Below are 20,453 nucleotides of genomic sequence, written 5' to 3'. Positions count from 1 at the left end.
GTTACATTATACCCACTGAAGAAAAGTTGGTTTATAATCCAGTAACTAGGTAACACTTGACCATATTTCTTCTGCTAGTTTTTTTAATGCAACCAATTGACTAATGTGTATTGGGCAACAATACTTGTTTGCCCTAAGGAACTTGTCAGGAGCTCAGTATCACATTGTTACAATTTCATGAATAAATGCCCTAGAGGTAAACCAATCACTCAGCCCAAACCAAAGTCTGCTGTTTTTTATCTCCCATTTCCGTCTACTCTTATACTGTGAGGCTCTATGTCTCTATGTAAGACCCAGTGTTTATGACAGACTAATAGTGCAAAAATCATCTCGTGTAAGAAAGCCTTCATCATATCTGTCTTCAAATAATTGCCTTGACTTAAACCATCCAGAAATTACTTCCGGTTCGTTGACATGTAAAAAAATTAAGTAGACTCTTGATTCATCATCATTACATCCTCTAATGTATCATCATCATCATCATCATCATCATCATCATTTTTTATTATTTTCATTATGAATACATATTATAAAAATTTATGTATGTACGTTCTACATCTCCTCCTAAACCATTGGATTAATTTCAACCAAACTTGATACACATACCACATACACTGCCACATCATGCATGACATTTAAATGTGTTACTTTTGTGCTACAAACTGTATTCAAAGAAAATTTTGTAGACAGTATCCACATATGCCACTAAATGCACACAAAATGTTATATTATGATACTGCACGTAGTTTAGAAGGTATCATGTCACAAAACACTGAAAGGTGCAAAACAGTGCCACATCATGCATGATGTTTAAATTTATTACTTCTTTGCTACTAACTCTATTCACAACATATTTCACAGACAGTATCTGCAAATGCCACTGAATGCACTTACGCAAATATATTATTGTAGGACAAATAATTCAAGAGATATGACATCATAAACACTAAGATGCTTCAAAAATACTGCAGCATGCATGAAGTTTTAACACATTTGTTCTTTATTATTAAGATGTAAGACATAATAAGATATAAGTGGAGAGAGAGTAGGACAAGGCAAAGATAGTCACAGACTACTTTTTTTGGAAAAGGGGAATCATAGACATTTGACGGATGTTACTGCACTCCCAGGAGAAGCTTTTGATGGGGATTATCGAGTAATAGTGGCAAAGATGAGGATGGGTAAAACAGATGGAATAAAGGCAGATAGGCAGAAAAGATAAAAAGAGGGTAGGATGATATAACAAAAATTCAGGGAGTTGTTTAAGCTCAAAATCTCAAAGACTGAATGTGGAAGTTAGGAAGATGAATGGGATAAATTCAAAGGGCATTTGTAAGCTCTGCAGAGAACACATGTGTCAGAATGTCCGGGAGCACAAAGAAAACAGATACACCATGATGGAATCAGGCAAAGCAGGCACTAAAAGAAAAGAAGAAAGTATGGCAAGAAGGCAACATAAATAAAAAAGAAGACAGTAAAAGTAAATAGAAGGGTAAGAAAGTGGTAGCAGAAGAAAAGGAGAGCACCTGGGAGGCATTCACAACAGAGCTAGGAAATGATGATACTGGGGATAAAAGGATGCTGTATGGATTCACGAGGAATAAGAGGAAAGAAAGCACTTACACAAAGCTGTTGAAAGGGGAAAATGGAAAGCTAATAACATAACCAGAAGAAATAAGGAAAAGGTGGAAAGAGTACTTCGACAAAGTACCAAAAGTAAAAAACAGCACTGAAAAGAGACTGGAAGTACAGCACGGGGACCTGGGCCTGGAAGAAGAGAAAGGAATTACAATGTTAGAAGTAGAACAAGCACTGAGAAGAATGAAAATAGGAGAGGAGAGGCACCTGGTACAGATAAAATAAGGGTGCATTTAATAGAGGCAAAAGGATCTACTGGTCTGCAATGGTTATATGGATTGATAAGATGTATATGGACTCAGAAATGTGTGCCTGGAGAGTAAGGAAAGGGAGTAATAGTTCCAGTGGTCAAGAAGGGAGACAGAGAAGTATATGATAACTATCGACGGATTGCACTCGCATAACAAGTAGCAAACATAATGGAGTGGATTGAGGGAAAAAGTAGAAGGTCAGTTAGAAGAGAAGCAGTATGTCTTTTAATGTGGTAGATCAATAGTGGACCAAATCTTTAATAAGAGACAGTTGAGGGAAAGTCATTGGGAGCATGGGAAATAACTGGTGATGACACTTCTTGACTTAGTGAAGGCTGACAATAACGTCCCCAGAAAAAGGAGAGAATCAAAGTTTAAAATCAAACAATTTACATCCTTTAAGAAATGTATGACAGAAACTTCAGCTGTGTCCAGAAAAGATTGGTTTAGGAATGTTACAGGGTTGGGACAAGAAACTGTGATGTCACTATTATTATCTATAATGGTGATGGATTAAGTTGTGTGAGAGAGAAAAGAAGCTCACAGAGGAAGGGAAATTAAGTTATTGCTATTTGCTACTGATTTCATGAGGTGGGGAACCAACAGTAAGGAGGTACAAGAAAAAACAGATCCCTTAAATGAAAAAAATTGAGAGACCAAACAATGGAAACAAAAAAATTGAGAGATATTTAATGAAATGCAATGCGGAGAAAAAGCAAGACTATAGTGCTAACCAAAGGTGACAAAAAATCCAAGGGACAAATTAATATTCAAGAGCAGCATATTGAAACTGTGGATAACTTTAAATACCTAGCAAGTGCGATAATGGAAAATGCCAATGCAAAAGTTAGGAAAAGGATACAATATCGCAACGTAAGTTATCAGTGTGTGAATGGCTTAGTACAGAGAAATGAGGTGCCAATGAAGTGTAAGAAAGTGCTGTACAAGCTGTGCTTTAAACCCATACTGACATATGCATTGGAGACCTGGACATTGACAAAGAGAGATGAGAGGAGAATCCAAGCCAGTGTTAGGGAAAATGAGGAGAGACTGAGTGAGAAGTGAAGATGTTAAGAATGAAGTTGGAGTGGAAAAGTAAAATGGGAGAACTGAGAAGAACACATTAAAATTGTTTGGACACAAACATTATGGAAGATAGAAGAAGACCAAAACGAATGATGGAGATCAAGCTTGAGCAAGAGGGCCCTCGAGCTAGATGGATTGATTCAATAAACACAAGTTTAAGAACAAGGAATCTGGACTGGAACAAAACAGTTATAAAAGAATGGTGGAAAAACAGAGCAAAGTGCAGACATACCACGAATGTCCCAATCTGGTCTGATGCTGGAAAAAGGGAAACAAAGATGGCAATGAAACTGGATGAGGTGTATATAAAAAAGAAGAAAAAGAAGAAGAAGAAGAGCTACTGCATGCCCTTCTAACACATGCATGTGGGGTGCACAGTTGGTGATTGGGGGGGGGGGGGGGGTTAGCACGAAAAAGGGAGATCTCATACAGAAGATGTCAGTTAGAGATGGGGTGCAAGAAATTTATGGAGGATTTTTACATTTGGTTCACATACTATGCACCTTGTTACATGGGTGGTAAGTTTGATGACGGGATCTGAGGTTTTCCCGCCGTGCAGAAATCTTAAAAATTTCTCGGGTATTCAGCCGGGTAGCATCGTCCAAAAGGCACAATATTTCAGCAAGCCGACTTTTTGCCATCTTTAGGCGTTTTTGGGGTCTGATTGATCTCTAATGGATGCCAACTTTATATAATCTCCATCCCTCGCCCGCAGCCTCTGTCTGGGTGCTTCCGAGCGGCCCACAGCTGGTGGTGGGAGAAGGGCAGTGCTGGATTGTGAGGGAATCGCGGCGCCCCGCGACAGATTATAGGCCGCAGTCCTTCCGCATCTACGGCCGCTTGCGGAACTCTGTCGTCGTCGTGACAATGCTTCTTCTTCTTCTTCTTCTTCAGGTGTCCTGTCAGGAGTGGATTTCTGTGTGGACTGCCATTGTGTTTTAATCATACTCAAAGCCGGATCCCAGGCTTTGCTTAACTGGAAAATGATGTCTTTATTTATTAGTTCGTCATGCAGCCGGATCTCCACTGCCTCTTTGATGAGACAATCCCAGAAGCTGTTCAATTGCTGTAACACCTTTGTGCCATCGTAGTTCATGTCATGTCGATGTGAGATGCAGTGCTCTGTCACGGCGGACTTGGTGGGCTGTGTGTTGTCTGTGTGGCGTTTATGTTCACTACATCTCTCCTGTACCATCCGGATGGTCTGGCCTATATAAATTTTCCTGCAGTGGCAAGGGATGCTATACACTCCCGGTTTCTGGGGTCCTAAGTCATCCTTGACTGATCCTAATAATGTTTTCGTTCTGGATTGAGGGCGAACCATGCACTTGACATTATATTTTCTGAGTATTCTGCCGATCTTTGCCAATGTGTTCCCGACATATGGAATGGTTGCTGTCACAACCAGTTTGTCTTTGTCCTCGGAAGGCTGCGGTATCGTCCTCTTCGGTCTTAAGGTGCGTTTTATCTGCCAGTTGTTGTAAGAAGACCTCACAGTGAGCTTTGACGTGGTATCCCTCTTTACTAGTGTACCTTTAAGAGACTCCCTAAGCCTCATAGGAGAAAAATTCAGACCAACAGTAACAAAAGTTTTCGAATTTGTACTTATGTCAACATTCTTTCTGTTTGATGGGAACTACTACAAACAGATGGAGTAGTGATGGGCTGTCCGCTATCACAAGTAGTGATACTTGGGCATACTGAGCACATAGTAACATATGAACTGATGATGACACATAATGGAAACTCCGAATCCATTTCATGATTTTATGATTGTGATACACAAGAAAAGTGGGTGGAAATTAAAAAATATATGAACCTAAAACCTAATTTCTGATATCTCATACTATAAAAAATACATAAATAAATACAAAAACTATATATGGAAGCATTTTCTTGCAAACTGCCAATGGAATGGCCATGAGGACTAAATTTGGTGTATCTCAAAATCATAAATTCAACTACTTATTCAAAAACATTGAATCTTTATAAGAAAATTCAACCCTCAGCCAATTGAAAGTATTTTTGTCACACAATGTTTTATGATGGCAGTAAACCAAAACTGGTCACTCTGAATGGTATAGTATACATGATCAAGAGGGACATTTATTCATGAACTACTTACAGACAGCCTACAGAATCACCTGGAAATTTTTTTGTAAGACATCAGTATTCCAGAAGGTAAAACTTGAGACCTTACAACAATACATACATCTTCAATTAAAGAACTAAAGACCCAGAAACAAAAATCCTGACAAAATGTTTTAGGCTATTCAATAGAAATCAGGAAAATGAACATTACACTGGCATTCTCAGGACAAACAGCAGTAAAGACCCACCAAACAAATATTTCATCCTTGTACTCTCAATGAATGTTATGGCCAACTGGCTACTGGAAACTGAAAGAAGCCCCCTATATAATGTGGGTTTACACTTAGAAAATTGGCAGCCAAAATCATTTGTGGACAATATAAATAGCAGAACTAATTAAATTTTGGTAACACAGCAGAATACAAACCACACAGAGAAGAATAAGACAACTGGGAAAAGAAAAATCAAACACATCATGTACTTAAATTAAATTGGGTTTCTTTGCTGGAAGCAATTATCATAAAACCACAATTACAGTAAAATAACATCCAATTTATCACATGCACTTGTACTACAAATGCCATTAATTACAAGAAATACTGATTGAATTAGAAACTATTTCTTAATAGCTGTTTCATATGGAAGACCAAGAAAACTATAGATACTTCCCAAGTCAGTCAACTTTGATTTAGGAGGCCAGTGCAAGTGCTGGGATGGCTTCTCAAGTAGCATTCAGACAATATTATAACTATTCTTGCAAACTGTAGAGTAAGCAAAATATTTACTATGGTTATACACCAGAATTTCAAACTGTAAACCACATATAAACGGATTCAAGGTGTACAGACAAGGCCCAGTAAAAATTCTAAGATATCACACAAGATATGGAATTTAACTGATGAAAAATTTAGAAAGCACCGTGTAGAGCAGAGAAAAGAGAATATAAATGTCTAAAAAATCAGACTGACAGGGTGTGAAAATGAAAAAGTAGGACTAGAGAGAGCAGAAATGCGAAGCTGTAGAAGCATGCATTACTATGGGAATGATAGATTGTTGTTGTTGTTGTTGTTGTCTTCAGTCCTGAGATTGGTTTGATGCAGCTCTCCATGCTACTCTATCCTCTGCAAGCTTCTTAATCTCTCAATACTTACTGCAACCTACATCCTTCTGAGTCTGCTTAGTGTATTCATCTCTTGGTCTCCCTTTGCGATTTTTACCCTCCACACCGCCCTCCAATGCTAAATGTGTGATCCCTTAATGCCTCAGAACATGTCCTACCAACCGGTCCCTTCTTCTTGTCAAGTTGTGCCACAAACTCCTCCCCAATTCTGTTCAATACCTCCATTAGTTATGTGATCTACCCATCTAATGCTCAGCATTATTCTGTGGCACCACATTTTGAAAGCTTCTATTCTCTTCTTGTCCAAACTATTTATCGTCCATGTTTCACTTCCATACATGGCTACACTCCATACAAACACATTCAGAAATGACTTCCTGACACTTAAATCAATACTCGATGTTAACAAATTTCTCTTCTTCAGAAACGCTTTCCTTGCCATTGCCAGTCTACATTCTATATTCTCTCTACTTCGACCAGCATCAGTTACTTTGCTCCCCAAATAGCAAAACTCCTTTACTACTTTAATTGTCTCATTTCCTAATCTAATTCCCTCAGCATCACCCAACTTAATTTAACTACATTCCATTATAGTCGTTTTGCTTTTGTTAATGTTCATCTTATATCCTCCTTTCGAGACACTGCCCATTCCATTAAACTGCTCTTCCAAGTCCTTTGCTGTCTCTGACAGAATTACAGTGTCATTGGCGAACCTCAATGTTTTTATTTCTTCTCCATGGATTTTAATACCTACTCCGAATTTTTCTTTTGTTTCCTTTAGTACTTGCTCAATATACAGATTGAATAACATCGGGGAGAGGTTGCAACCCTGTCTTACTCCCTTCCCAACCACTGCTTCCCTTTCATGTCCCTCGACTCTTATAACTGCCATCTGGTTTCTGTACAAATTGTAAATAGCCTTTCGCTCCCTGTATTTTATCCCTGTCACCTTTAGAATTTGAAAGAGAGTATTCCAGTCAACATTGTCAAAAGCTTTCTCTAAGTCTACAAATGCTAGAAACGTAGGTTTGCCTTTCCTTAATCTTTCTTCTAAGATAAGTCGTAAGGTCAGTATTACCTCACATGTTCCAACATTTCTACGGAATCCAAACTGATCTTCCCCGAGGTCGGCTTCTACTAGTTTTTCCATTCGTCTGTAAAGAATTCGCGTTAGTATTTTGCAGCTCTGATAGATATATGGCATTTATACGAAAATTAAAGAAATCTTTGGAGAAAAGAGAAACAGCTGTATGAATATCAAGAGCTAAGATGGCAAGGCAGTACCAAACACAGCAGGGAAAACTGAAACATGAAGGGAGATATAGAACGGAAACACAAGTGAACTTACAGACAATATTATAAAACAGGAATAGGAAGTGAATGGAGAATAGTTGAGAGATGACGCACTACAAGAACAACTTGACAGAGCACCTGGAGTATATAACATTCCCTCAGAATCATTAAAACACTTGAGAGAACAGACCATCACAAAAATATTCCACCCAGTGTGCAGTACATATGCGGTTTGGGGGAAAAAAACCTCACTCCTCAAGAAGGATGTAATAATTCCAATTTGAAAGAAGACTGGTCTTGACAAGTGTGACTATTACTGAACCATAATATGACGCAGTTGTGTAACATTGACACACTACTTACAGAACAATGGAAAGACTGGCACAAACTGATCTCAGGGACGATTAGTTTCAATTCTGGTGAAATGCAGAAACAAGTGGTATAATACTGACCCTAGGACTTTAAGCTTGTGACTATATTGACTAGGATATTATCCCAGAAATTCTGAAAGTAGCAAGAACAAAATGCCAGGAGCAAAAGCTTGCCTACAATTTCTACAGAAACCAGACTGCAATTACAAGAGTTGAAGGCTGAGGAACACAACCAGGAATTGAGAAGAGAATGATACATCATTGTAGCGCATCTACAACTTTGTTCAACTTGTGGATTGAGTCAGTAGGCAATGGTAGCTGAATAAAATTAAGAACCGAGGCACTAGAAATAACAGGAATGTCTCGCTATTTGGGCAGCAAAATACTTATAATGGCCAAAGTGAAGAGGATATAAAATACAGACTGGTAACAGCAAAACACATTTCTGAAAAATAGACACTGTTGACACAGAATAAAAATTAGTTTTTGTAAGTATTTTCTGAAGGTAGGGGCAGGGGTAAGCGTAAGAGGGAGAGTGGGGGCAGGAGGAGAGGGAGAGTGGGGGCAGGGGGAGAGGGAGAGTGGGAGTGGGGGCAGGGGGAGAGGGAGAGTGGGAGTGGGGGCAGGGGGAGAGGGAGAGTGGGGGCAGGGGGAGAGGGAGAGTGGGGGCAGGGGGAGGACACAAGGGGGGAGGGTCGGGACGAGGGGGAGGGTCGGGACGAGGGGGAGGGTCGTGACGAGGGGGAGGGTCGTGACGAGGGGGAGGGTCGTGACGAGGGGGAGGGTCGTGACGAGGGGGAGGGTCGTGACGAGGGGGAGGGGGCTGTTTGGGGGGAGGGGGAGGTTTGGGGGGAGGGGGAGGTTTGGGGGGGAGGTTTGGGGGGAGCGGGAGGTTTGGGGGGAGGGGGAGGTTTGGGGGGGAGGGGGAGGTTTGGGGGGGAGGGGGAGGTTGGGAATAGGGGGGAAAGGGGAGGGTTGGGACGAGGGGGTGGGCTGGGATGAGGGGGAGGGTTGGTATGAGCGGGGGGGGGGGGTTGGGTAAGATAAAGGCTTGCGTATAGTACACAGATTCTTCTTCAAATGGCTGTACATGGCTTTGTAAAAGTAGTGATTGGACTGGTGACAATAACTACAACAACCAGAACACAGAACAGTCTTCTATTAACAAGACTGCAGGCCTTTTTAACATAAGCTCATGATGTGGATGTTCTGTAAAAATCTTATAGTTCACTACTGACTGAGGTCATTTTGGTGGACAGCATCTAGATGTGAATTTTAGTATGCATTTCTGTGGATTTCTGTTCGAACCTGTTCAATCTCCAAACTGCATTTGATACAAGAGACCATTGTTGTTCAATTGTGTGCAGGGAGAGTATTGAGCTTCTCAGAGACTGAAGGAATTTGACTGCAGTTTATGTTTCACATATCTTATACTTCCTTGCACAGAGGTGCCATTTGAAGGCCCAACTGGTCAAAGCTAATACTTCCACCTTTAATGACTGTTCAGGCTCGTACACATATATTATCAAAATAAAAGAAGCATGGCACAAACATGTCTCTAAAAAGTTGCAGGGATATATTGCCTTTGCACCTCTATCAAAAACTTTTACTCCTACTGAGACAGCTCCTTATTTCCACCAAACATAGAACCAGATCACATCAGGGAGCTATCACAAACACCAGCACAAAACTGGTATCTTTCCACAACCTATCTTTACAATGTTTCCAGGTCCAATACTCTCTACACAAATATGAAATTGCAATGGCATGCAAGTTGCATGCTAATATTTATTCAATTCAATTATTGGCTCGTAAAATAAATCACATAAATTTTATCCTAACGTACCACCCATATCCTTTACAGAATGGTAGAGTTCAGCTGTTCTACAGAATTTACAAATTTTCTTATCTGGTGCAAAAAAGGCATTACTAAAGAAAGAACAACACTGTGATATGTCCAACATCTTTCTGTGCTTATCTATCCTCAGTGTATTCAATTACTGCAAAGCCAACACCAGCTTTGACCAAATTGTGTATAACAACTCCATCCACCTACACCTGTATTCATTAAATGCAAGCACACTGTTCTGTAACAAACAAATGGATACGTTATGAACAATGTCATGTTCAGGAAACCCAATGTACCTGCCACACAAAGGAGGGACCAACAGAAAATGTTTTAAAAATTGTTATAGAAAGTTATATACAAAACATTAGCACATAATGGCTAGAGAACAATAATCTGCATGAAGAGCGTCAAAACCATGCCAATGTTCCATTGTGTTGATCAGTTACAGGAATGGCTGGTTAGTCTCGTTACGGGTTTGTGAAACTGTTTCATAACATATTATCACTGAAGTTGGTCAAACTGGGGAATCTCCAGTAGCAGGTTATGCTTACTGACATGGCTGAATAGTTTTCATGGACTGATCTTTCAAAACGTATTTCCAAATTAGTGTTCCCATATCTGCAGTATATTTTACAGCCTCCTCATGCAAAATGAAATACGTACACTTAAAGTTAGTCACTAGAGAACATGTTCTGCAACTGATTCAGTATTATTATGATGTAGGCTACCCATAGTTTCAGCCATCTATTGAATATTTGGTCATAATCATAAGCACTTTAGTATTTGTTTTAGGGTAGTCTTCTACAACATAAATATTTCTGGATTAAAGGACACCACTCACCGAAATGCTGAAGCACTGATTTGCCTATCTTTTCTTACTTTGTTGATATTCCAATGAGATAGAGATTTTTATCGCTATTTTTCCTCATTCCTGAAGATTTATTTTCAGCTTTAATATATTTACAACCAGTAAATAAAAACTCAAACACTGGGTTTACCTCCTTTGCCATCTGTTCCAAATCATGTGCAACATAAAAAGTGAGAATTAGCACTCTGAATGGGAAGGAAGGAAGAAAGGTGATCAGAATGAACCCGTTATTATACTTTAATATTATGACTGGAAAATAACTCTCCATGTGAGGTAGCAGAGGTCAGTTCCACATGTGGAGGAATAAACCAAAATTTGAAGGGCCATAAAAATCATTCCATAATTCTAAAACATAAAATCTCTCAAGTGGAAGTTTTATTTGAGAACACACTGCAGAACTTATACAGCAAATTTATTTAACTGTATATTATTCAGGCAGGCTGGTGACAAATTTTCATCACATTGTCTCCTGTAATTGTTAAATAATTTTAGTAATTACTTATCACCGAGTCAGCTTGCACAGTGGTTAAAGCATTAGTCTCATGTTCAGCAAGAGCAGTGTACAAATCTCTGTCCAGCAGTCCAGATATAGACTTTCCTTGATATCCCTAAACTGTTTAAGACAAATGTTCACATGAGATGCAAATTTACTTCATGATACTGGTAAATCCTAGCTTGTGCTCTGCCTCTAATAACTTCACTGTCAGCAAGACTTTAAAATCTAATCTTTCATCTTCCTTAGTTCACCGATGATATATGAACATCAATTTTCCCCAGTGGGTTTTTTAAAAAAATATACCAGATACCCAGGGAAAAGATTTCAACAATTAGGAATAGCGAGTGATAGATATTTGCTGTGGCTCCATATAGTTGAAACAATATACTCTCTTCAGTTTCACGCAATTTTGACCATCAAACATTCAGTAACATGTTACAGAATCCATCTGAGGTCACAACTGCTGTCACATCATCAAATATATGTGGGCATTACAAACCAAACACAGCTGTAGTGCAGCATACAATTGCATAGAAATGCACCATACATCTGGTGTTCACCATTAACTATATATACTATTTGTTTATTAGAACACATATGAAGAGCACAGATAGTCACTACTAACCCACCTGTCAAGGCTTGTCATCCACAATGACCACTACTTGATGGTACCTCCAAAACTAACTGTCAAATATTGGATTGTGCATGTTCCACTCTAAAAGTAAATTAAATTTTTCAAGCAGCTATGTATGATTTTTGCTGTCCTTCAAAATGAGAACGTATTCTCTCTAAAAGTGGAAGTTACTTTAGGCACACTCAATAGAAACAGAGTACCAATGCACACTTAATTACCTCAATCAAACTGCTCTTAGGATATTAAGGCAGACGCAGAAACTTCAATCACACACCATTCAAAGTTTTGAGATTGCTTACATTTCTACTTTTTGTTTAACTTCCTATACTAAACAGTATCATAAAAACATATTTTCTTTAAGATAAAAGCAACAAATGTAGAAACTCCTATGAAACTTTCTGGCAGATCAAAACTGTGTGCCGCACTGAGACTTACCTTTACCTTACATAAGCAAGTGCTCTAGTAACTGAGCTACCCAAGCACGCCTATCAACCCCTCCTCATAGCTTTACTTCTGCTAGTACCTCATTCATACTTCTGTGAAGTTTGGAAAATGGGAGATGAAGTACTGGGCGAAGTAAGGCTGTGAGCACAGGTCACGTGTTGCGCTTGGGTAGCTCAGTTGGTAGAGAACTTGCCCACAAAGGGCAAAGATCCCGAGTTTAATTATCGGTGTGGCACAATTTTAATCTGCCAGGATGTTTCGTATCAGCACACACTCTGCTGCAGAAAAGAAAATTGATCATGGAAATTCCTGTATTACAATGACACTTTTTATCATATTCAATATCTAAAAATACAGCAGGTCACGTATTGCAGGATCTGTTGTCAGCCACAAACCATGGGATAAGTAAACTAATATGAAATGACACATTAGAAGCTGGCTGTTCCAGTGCTGTCCCATAGAGCAGGAGTGCCACAGGACACTATTCAGTTTGCTCATAGGCAAGTGAAGGTAGTATGGGCTAGTTGCCAAGTGGTCCTACTGCACAGGTTCTGCACATGTGCGAGTCACTTGGCCACCACTGCTCACGGGTGTTCGGCCAGGGCAGTATGACTACATGCACTACTGTTAACATGTCAGCTACTTGCCCATCCCTGCTCACCGGTTTTCCCGAGTGCCTGGCTGCCTGTCGGGCAGCACTCGAGTTAGTACAGCCTGTCATAAAGGAAAATGAGCATTCTACAAGGATGTTTCAATCAGTTATGACAAATGAAACTATTTTCAGATGATGTTCTACACCTTTCTAAAAAAAGACTGAAGTGTAGTGATAACCATACTATGAAAAATACAAAGGTATCAGTCCTAAATACCTAAAAACGTAATGCCTTAACAATGATAAGTGTTTGCATTTTTAACAATATTAATTAATGTCTATTATTAATGGTTCACAAAGAGCAGTCTACAAATAACTGCTTACATACCACACATGAACCACCAAATATTATTAACAGTAAAGAAAAGGTATATACTGAAAAGCATTGCACAGAGTGTGGCAGTTGGAGCATGTCACAAGATGAAAAGGTCAAATATAAGTTCACAGAAGATCAGAGTCCTCTACCAGGAGCTACATACAAGCTACAAGTAAAGAAAATTAGAAGAAATAGTAACAGACTGCAAGTGAAACAGAAAGAGGGTGATTTGGTGGTGGGAGCAACCTCAATCATGCAATCATGCACCAAGAGTAACACATGCAATACAAAGTATAGTAAGCAAGCTCCCTTCTCCCCCCACCCCACCCCCCTCCCGCCATCCCTCATCTCCCTTACAACTGAGACACTGGTTCAGTGCAGTGAGCTTGACATTCACTCCATCAGTTATTTGTTGTCCTATTGTTTGTATTTTATTTCATCTACACTTAAGCTACAGAAGCAAATGTAAACATATTTTTTGTGATTGTCATGAGTAATGGTAGCACCAGTATTTTCTATACTCATTTTTCACTCTCATCAGATGACAGGAATCTTCTCTTGAACTAAGTGTTCACAGATCCAGCAAGTACATTTCCATCAGTGGTGCTGACTATCCTTGCAGTAATTACAGAAATACTTTTAATTTATGTTGCAACTTCTTTAAGTTATTAAATTACCACTTTAATTCCCTTATGTCACTCATATGCCCGTGAAAATAGATTTAAACTTATTAAGAACTTGTAAAATACTAATGAAACTTGAAAACATAATATCACTGGGCAGGAATCCCCAGAGAAAATCTTTCAACAGTAAACTGATGATTGATATTTCTACCTCCAGTCTCTGGGACTGGAAATAGGAATGAATCAAAATAAATATGGAACCCTTTTCTCAACTGACCTTTCTTGTTAAGTACATAAATGTGTTAGGCAAAAAAAGTAGAGGGCATGCGCACGCACGCACGCACGCACACACACACACACACACACACACACACACACACACACACACACACACACACACACACACACACACAGAGGGAGGGAGAGAGAGAGGGGGGGGGGAGGGACTTCATATTGTTGAAGAAAAGATTGACAAGAAATAGTGTTGCCTGCAGGCACATAGTTGTAAGTTAAGTGACTATAAATAGTGCTGCAAATGCTAGACATTGAGAAGAGGCAGGGAGTAGAAAGGACGCTCATTGTGAAAATGCTATTCCTTCACTTAGAGCTTATGCGCTTGTTTTGCCTACGTGCCTTATAAAATACCATAAGACTATAATTTCTGTGGGAATAATCTGAGATGACACACAGCTTGGAAGTGACTACAGTGTTATACATTCAAATATTTGGAATATGAAGGTATTTGTAGGCTACACATCCTACAGTTTGGCAATTACTACCGCATGTGTATTCTGTAGATTCAAATCTATTTATCTCATGAAAACCTGGTATTTCTGGTGGTAAATTATAAATAAGAAACAAATTGCAATCTCCAAAGATACCTGTCCAATATGTAGATTAATTCTCAGAGAATGTCTTTAAGAATACCCCTTGGGGAAATAATAAAAATAAATAACTGAGAAAAGAGCGTGCATTAATGATTGACACTATCACAAGTCCCTTATACTCTAAGGAAAAACAATGGAAATTCTGTGTTGTGTATACTCTAAAGATGTAATCTTAGCCCATCTATAATACCACACTGGCAGCTATCTTACAACAGAAAACAAAAAGATTACAAGATGCTTTCGCACAGTCCCTTTTCAGTACTTTTAAAACCTCTTAAAAATAATATTAAAGTGAAAAAGGCACCATAATCCTGCACTTAATATCTCTGAATTCACTTCAAAATATTTACAATCAGTAGTTTCACAAAGGACCCATAAACCACACAAACTTAAAAAATGAGCTCATACTTGCTCAGAAAAAAATACAGTTTTCTGGGAAAGAAATACTGGTTGACACACTTCCAGTTTTGATACTCACATTTCCACATTTCCTTTGGGCAGCTTACTTCTGTTGTTGGTAGCAGGTAACTGACTAGTATTTTGCAATTCACTCAAACCTTGGCTCTCTCTTTGATGATCATGTTGAGTAGTGTGCACAACACACGCTGACTGTTGTGAATTGTTTGGTTGCCCACATTTACTGCTCTTGTTTTTCAACAGAAAATCTAAGAGTGATATGTTCTCACCATTCATTTTATCTGATGAGCAGTCAGTAGTGCCCCTATTTTCTACCTCTGTTATTAATACATGTGCAGCAACTTGATCTGCTTTTTTTTTGCTACATGATACTTCATCATTGCAATTAACTGAGTCAGTTTGTGGTGTAGCAACAGATGAAATAGTCTCAGTTATTGTTTCATCATCACTGAAGTCTTTCATATTTTGTGGCAGTTGAGTTGCATCAGTTTCTTTAGTTCCTGTCGCATCGACAGCTTTCTGGGAGAGGCTGTTTTTCTTCTGATAATTTTTTTGAAAGAAATCAAGTAAACTGTTATTTTCCATTTTTGTTCTACCATTGGCCGATACCGGTTTCACAAGTTGCAACTGATCAACTGAAGTAACACCTGCATTTAACTTTTCAGAAAAGGAAAGCGATAAGTTTTTTACACTCCTAACGAGACAAGGTGTTTCACTGACCTTTGTTTCGGCACCCACTGGAATGAATGTACTGAATTCTGGAGGATTCACAGTCTTTGGGATCTGTTGTAGAGGGCTGTTTACTTTAACACTGTTGCCTACATTTTCAACCTCAATATCATGCTTCCCTAAACTTGATGTATCCAATGCACCTAATTGCTCATCAGAAGCTTTATGCTTTCTATTTTTACAAACAATCAGTTCCTTCTTCTCCCGATTCTTGTTCCGTGAATATTCTTTCAAAAAATCTAAAAGATTTGAATAAACTTGTTGCTTCCTTTTACAAGCCTCTTCCTCCAATTCTTTGTTTGAAGAAACAGAACAGAAAGCTTCATTTCCAACAGAGGAAAATTGCCTCTTTTGCTTATGAACTTCCATGCACTCTGCAGTAGCAGACTGTGAACTGGAACTAGTGTGTACTTCCTGTGAAATTCAAAGTGAAACATTACATCAATTGTCATATTACATAATTATACACTGTTTAATGACTAATTACTTTGCTTACTTAAAAAGCAGATTCCAAAAGAACAGAAGCAGTAAAATCTAAATTATTATTCATAGAGAGGAATAAATTTTGTGCAGAAAATTAAAATTACTACAAAAAAGTTTCTAAAAATGTCCATACAGTAAAAATTTAAAATTTCTTCCATTTCATCACTGCAGCTCATACAGCAGCCAGTGTGGTTTCGAGACAAAAATACAGTCTTGGTTGCAGGCAAAACGGAAGAATGTTTAAAACCAAGTTTCAGGAACACCTGTTTACAACAAGACAGGAGATAAAACACCACTCACCATTCACAGAACATCTAAAGGCATCTACCCATTGCCTGCCTACTATCAATAATACGAAAATTTGCATTTTGCCCATAAGGGATGGAAATGTAATTTAACTGAGGAATTTGAGATCACTAAATGCACATTTTTTGTGTTGATGGCCTGCTCAGTGATGAGCTTATCAGTAAAAATTAGTCTTTTGTGATTTAATGATATTCCTTTTTAAAGTAGTTTAACCTTGTTACTGTGAAGTATGGTAGTATCTCTTTTGCATTTGGTTGACTACCTTAGCTTTATGGCATTATTTAATTTTTGTTTTTTATATTTATGACATCATTTAATATGGCATAATTATCTCACTGGATGAATGCCAGTTAATTTTACTCTTATTTTCAGGGCTATAATTTTAGAAATTATGTGCACTGTGATTTATAGGATTACTTGTGTTCTGTATATCAATATGGTCCTGCACAATGGATAATGTATTGACTAGCCAATGCCATGTTTTTGATTCTACTGTACTACTTGCACTCGACGCCCAGTCACCATGCTTTTATGTGTTCTATGTTTATAAGCGGGGGCCACTCGTGCACATTGTGCTCCTGCTCCATGAAGCTCTGCTATGCATATGTTCCGAATTCTTGCAGTGCCCTTTACGCATGGCAGTGAGTAAGGAACCCATATGACAGGCACTGGGGATTTTCAACTTTTTGATATCCCACTTGCATTTTGCTGATGTATTCACATTGTGTAATCACTTAATGGACAGACTGCGCCATGACCAGTTTCTAGAACCTGAAGATGCCTACCACAGACAAAACATGTCACTGATGTTTGAAAATAAAACCCTCCATAACCAGGACTGTATTTTTAACTCATCTCCAATACATATTTTACAAAGTTTCATATCTTCATCTAAATTTTGACATCTTGTAAGTAATTAGATTAGAAGCCGAAGTGAAGGCTGACAAATACAACTCTGACACAAGTTTCCAACTACTATCAAATAAGAAGTGACTAAGTAGAAAATTAATGAGTAAAACATCAACTTCACAGGTGAAAATCCAACTTGCTAACTCTGTTCTCACACATACATGAACACCTTTTTCAATTAAGTGAGTGCAAGAAATTCAAAGTAGGTCCAAAAAAACAGAGTAGAATAAAAATGATACCACCACCACCACCACCACCACCACCACCACCACCACGACCATCATCATCTCAGCCTTTTCCCCACTTCATGTGGGGTCAGTATAATTAATATGATACCATATTACACATAAATAAATATGGCTAAACAAAGATTATGACTAGTGGTGTTTATTGTGAGAAGCAGTTACCTACTCTTAACTTTCAAAATGGTGCATGGGTACTTTGTTTTCTACTGCAAGATGGAAACAAGTGGCACAAAGGTTTTGATGGGATGATCTCCTTCAGCCATAATACAATTTATAATGTAATTGAATAGACAAAAAAATCCATTTACCGAGCAGCAGCACAAGAACACACTTATAAAGACATTTAAATTTGCAAGCTTTCAGAGGCAGTAGCTCCTTCTTCTGGCAGGGTTTGAAAGGGAAGAAAGAGGGATGATGTTAAAGGACTGGTAAGGTTTAGGAAATGTGGAGAGTTCAGAAATGTTGTCCAGAACCCCGAGTAAGGGGAGACTTATCTGTACGGGATGAGAAGAAAGGACAGAGAGCTAAGGCTGGATATACGGTAATACCGTATGTGTATGTGGTAAATGTATGTGGTAAATGTGTGTGTGTGTGTGTGTGTGTGTGTGTGTGTGTACTGAAGCAGGGAATAGTTCTGTGAAGAAACACTAAGAGCGAAGAAATTAACAAAAATTAAGGTCAGGTGGGTGGCAAGGACCATGGACCTGTGTAAAAGCAGTTCCCATCTGCGGAGTTCTGAGAAACTGGTGTCAGGGGGAAGAAGCCAGACGGTGCTTGTGGAGAAACAGGCAGCAAGGCAACGACTGTCATGTTGCACAGTATGCTCTGCAACAGGATATTGTGTAATTTTTTTCTGTTTTCTGTCTTTCCCTTTGTTGCTCTAAATTCGTGGAGAAAAACACAACAAAATGTAATATAGCAATGTACAATATCCACCACATAATATGTTTATTGTATGCATAAAAGGAAACACATATTTCAGGTCACTGATGATGCTTCCAAATAAAATAAGCAAAACGCGTATGGCAATAACCAAACTGCCTTCATTTAGTTGCATGGATAGTTCATACCTCCACGAGGATATTGTGTGTTGCCAGTGTACACTCTCTGCTGATCTGCTGATAACCATTCACCATAATTGACGATTTGATGGTAGTCATGCCAAAGAGAAAGGCTGAACAGTGTTTACATAACAGCTGATATAAGACGTGTCATTTCACATGTGGCTCTCTGTTTGATAGTATGTGTTTTGCCAGTTACAAAGCTCATATAGGTGGTGGTAGGAGGACACATATGGCTAATCTTACAGTGGGGACAGTCACAGGACTAGGAGCCACAGGGTAGGAAATTGGGTGCAGAAGGAGCGTAGGGTCTGACAAGGATATTACAGAGATTAGGAGGGCATGAAAAGCTGTTCTAAGTTTGGTGGGCAAAATGTCAGAAAGAATGGAGCTCATTTCAGGATACGCTTTTAGAAAGTCATAGCCTTGCGGAAGTAGTAAATTAATTCATTCAAGACTAAGATAATACTGAGTGACAAGAAGTTTATTTTTCTTTTTTTTTCAGGGAGGGGGGGGGGGGCGTATAAGCAGTATTAGGATTGGATGTGATGGCACAGGAAATCTGCTTTTGAATGAGCCTGGAGGAGTAATTACATCCAGTGAAGGCTAAAGTGAGAATGGTGGAGAGTACTGCCGTAAGGAGTCTCGGCTGAACAAATATGTTTGCCTTGAATGCCAAGGCTGTATCTAACATGGAAACGATGGCAAATGTCAACATGTATGTACTGTTATTTGTTAGCAGTTTTAATGTGAACAGAAATGTGTAACTGAGCTTCAATAAGAAAGGGATCAATTTCAAGGAATGTGGCATGGGATTCTAAATAGGACCATGTGAAATTTAATTGAGATAATGTATTGGGAGATTTCAAAAATTTTAACAGGTCAGCCTCACCATGAATCCATATGGCAAACGTGTCATTAGATATCTAAACCAAGTTGTGGCTCTAGCACTATGGGACTTAACATCTGAGGTCATCAGTCCCCTAGACTTCGAACTACTTAAACCTAACTAACCTAAGGACATCACACACACCCATGCCCAAGGCAGGATTCGAACCTGCGACCATAGCAGCTGCGTGATTCTGGACTGAAGCGCCTAGAACCGCTCGGTCACAGCGGCCAGCCCAAGCCATGATCCGAAGGCTTATGGATCACAGGGAAGCCCCATCCAAGTGACCCACGAAAAGGTTGGCATAGGAAGAAGGCAACCTAGTTCCCATGGTCGTGCCGCTGGACTGTTTGTACATCTGCCTCTCAAAGGTAAAATATTTGTTGGCAAGTATAAAGTTGATTAAGGTGAGCAGGAAGGATGACATTCATTTGGAATCAGGTGTCTATTTTTCCCTGCCTCCCACCTCTACAACATACAATGCACTTATCTTTTCACTCTTATTAACTTGTACACTTTTTTTGTCAGTAATATCTACTTTGTATATTACCCTATCTTCCAGCTTTAAGCTCACAGGTTTTGAAATCTCATCCAGTGCAGTCCCCCAACACTCAGTCTTTCCTTTTCATCCCATCCGGTAAGTTTCCCATCACCCAAGGTCTAAGTGACTTTTCCAAACTCTCCATTTTCTAAACATCACCAGTCCTTTTCCTTCCCCTCCAATCCTTCTGCCAGGAGGAACCATGAGCTCCAAAAGCTAGCAGATTTAAATATCTTTACATGTGTGTCATCCTG

General features: G+C 39.0%; 1 protein-coding gene across 2 annotated transcripts in view; it reads right to left on the bottom strand.

Annotated features, from left to right (window-relative positions):
* Positions 1–20,453, bottom strand: part of LOC126325742 (putative ATP-dependent RNA helicase TDRD12) — a 445,014-nt gene that overhangs the window by 315,106 nt on the left and 109,455 nt on the right. For both annotated transcript variants that reach the window (XM_049995275.1, XM_049995276.1), the window contains exon 6: positions 15,098–16,179. In XM_049995275.1, the coding sequence (XP_049851232.1) occupies positions 15,098–16,179 (1,082 nt within the window). The remainder of the gene's footprint in view (positions 1–15,097; positions 16,180–20,453) is intronic.

This window comes from Schistocerca gregaria, chromosome 2, assembly GCF_023897955.1.
Source record: "Schistocerca gregaria isolate iqSchGreg1 chromosome 2, iqSchGreg1.2, whole genome shotgun sequence".
Taxonomy (NCBI): domain Eukaryota; kingdom Metazoa; phylum Arthropoda; class Insecta; order Orthoptera; family Acrididae; genus Schistocerca; species Schistocerca gregaria.
This window is presented reverse-complemented; position numbering and strand designations above follow the sequence as displayed.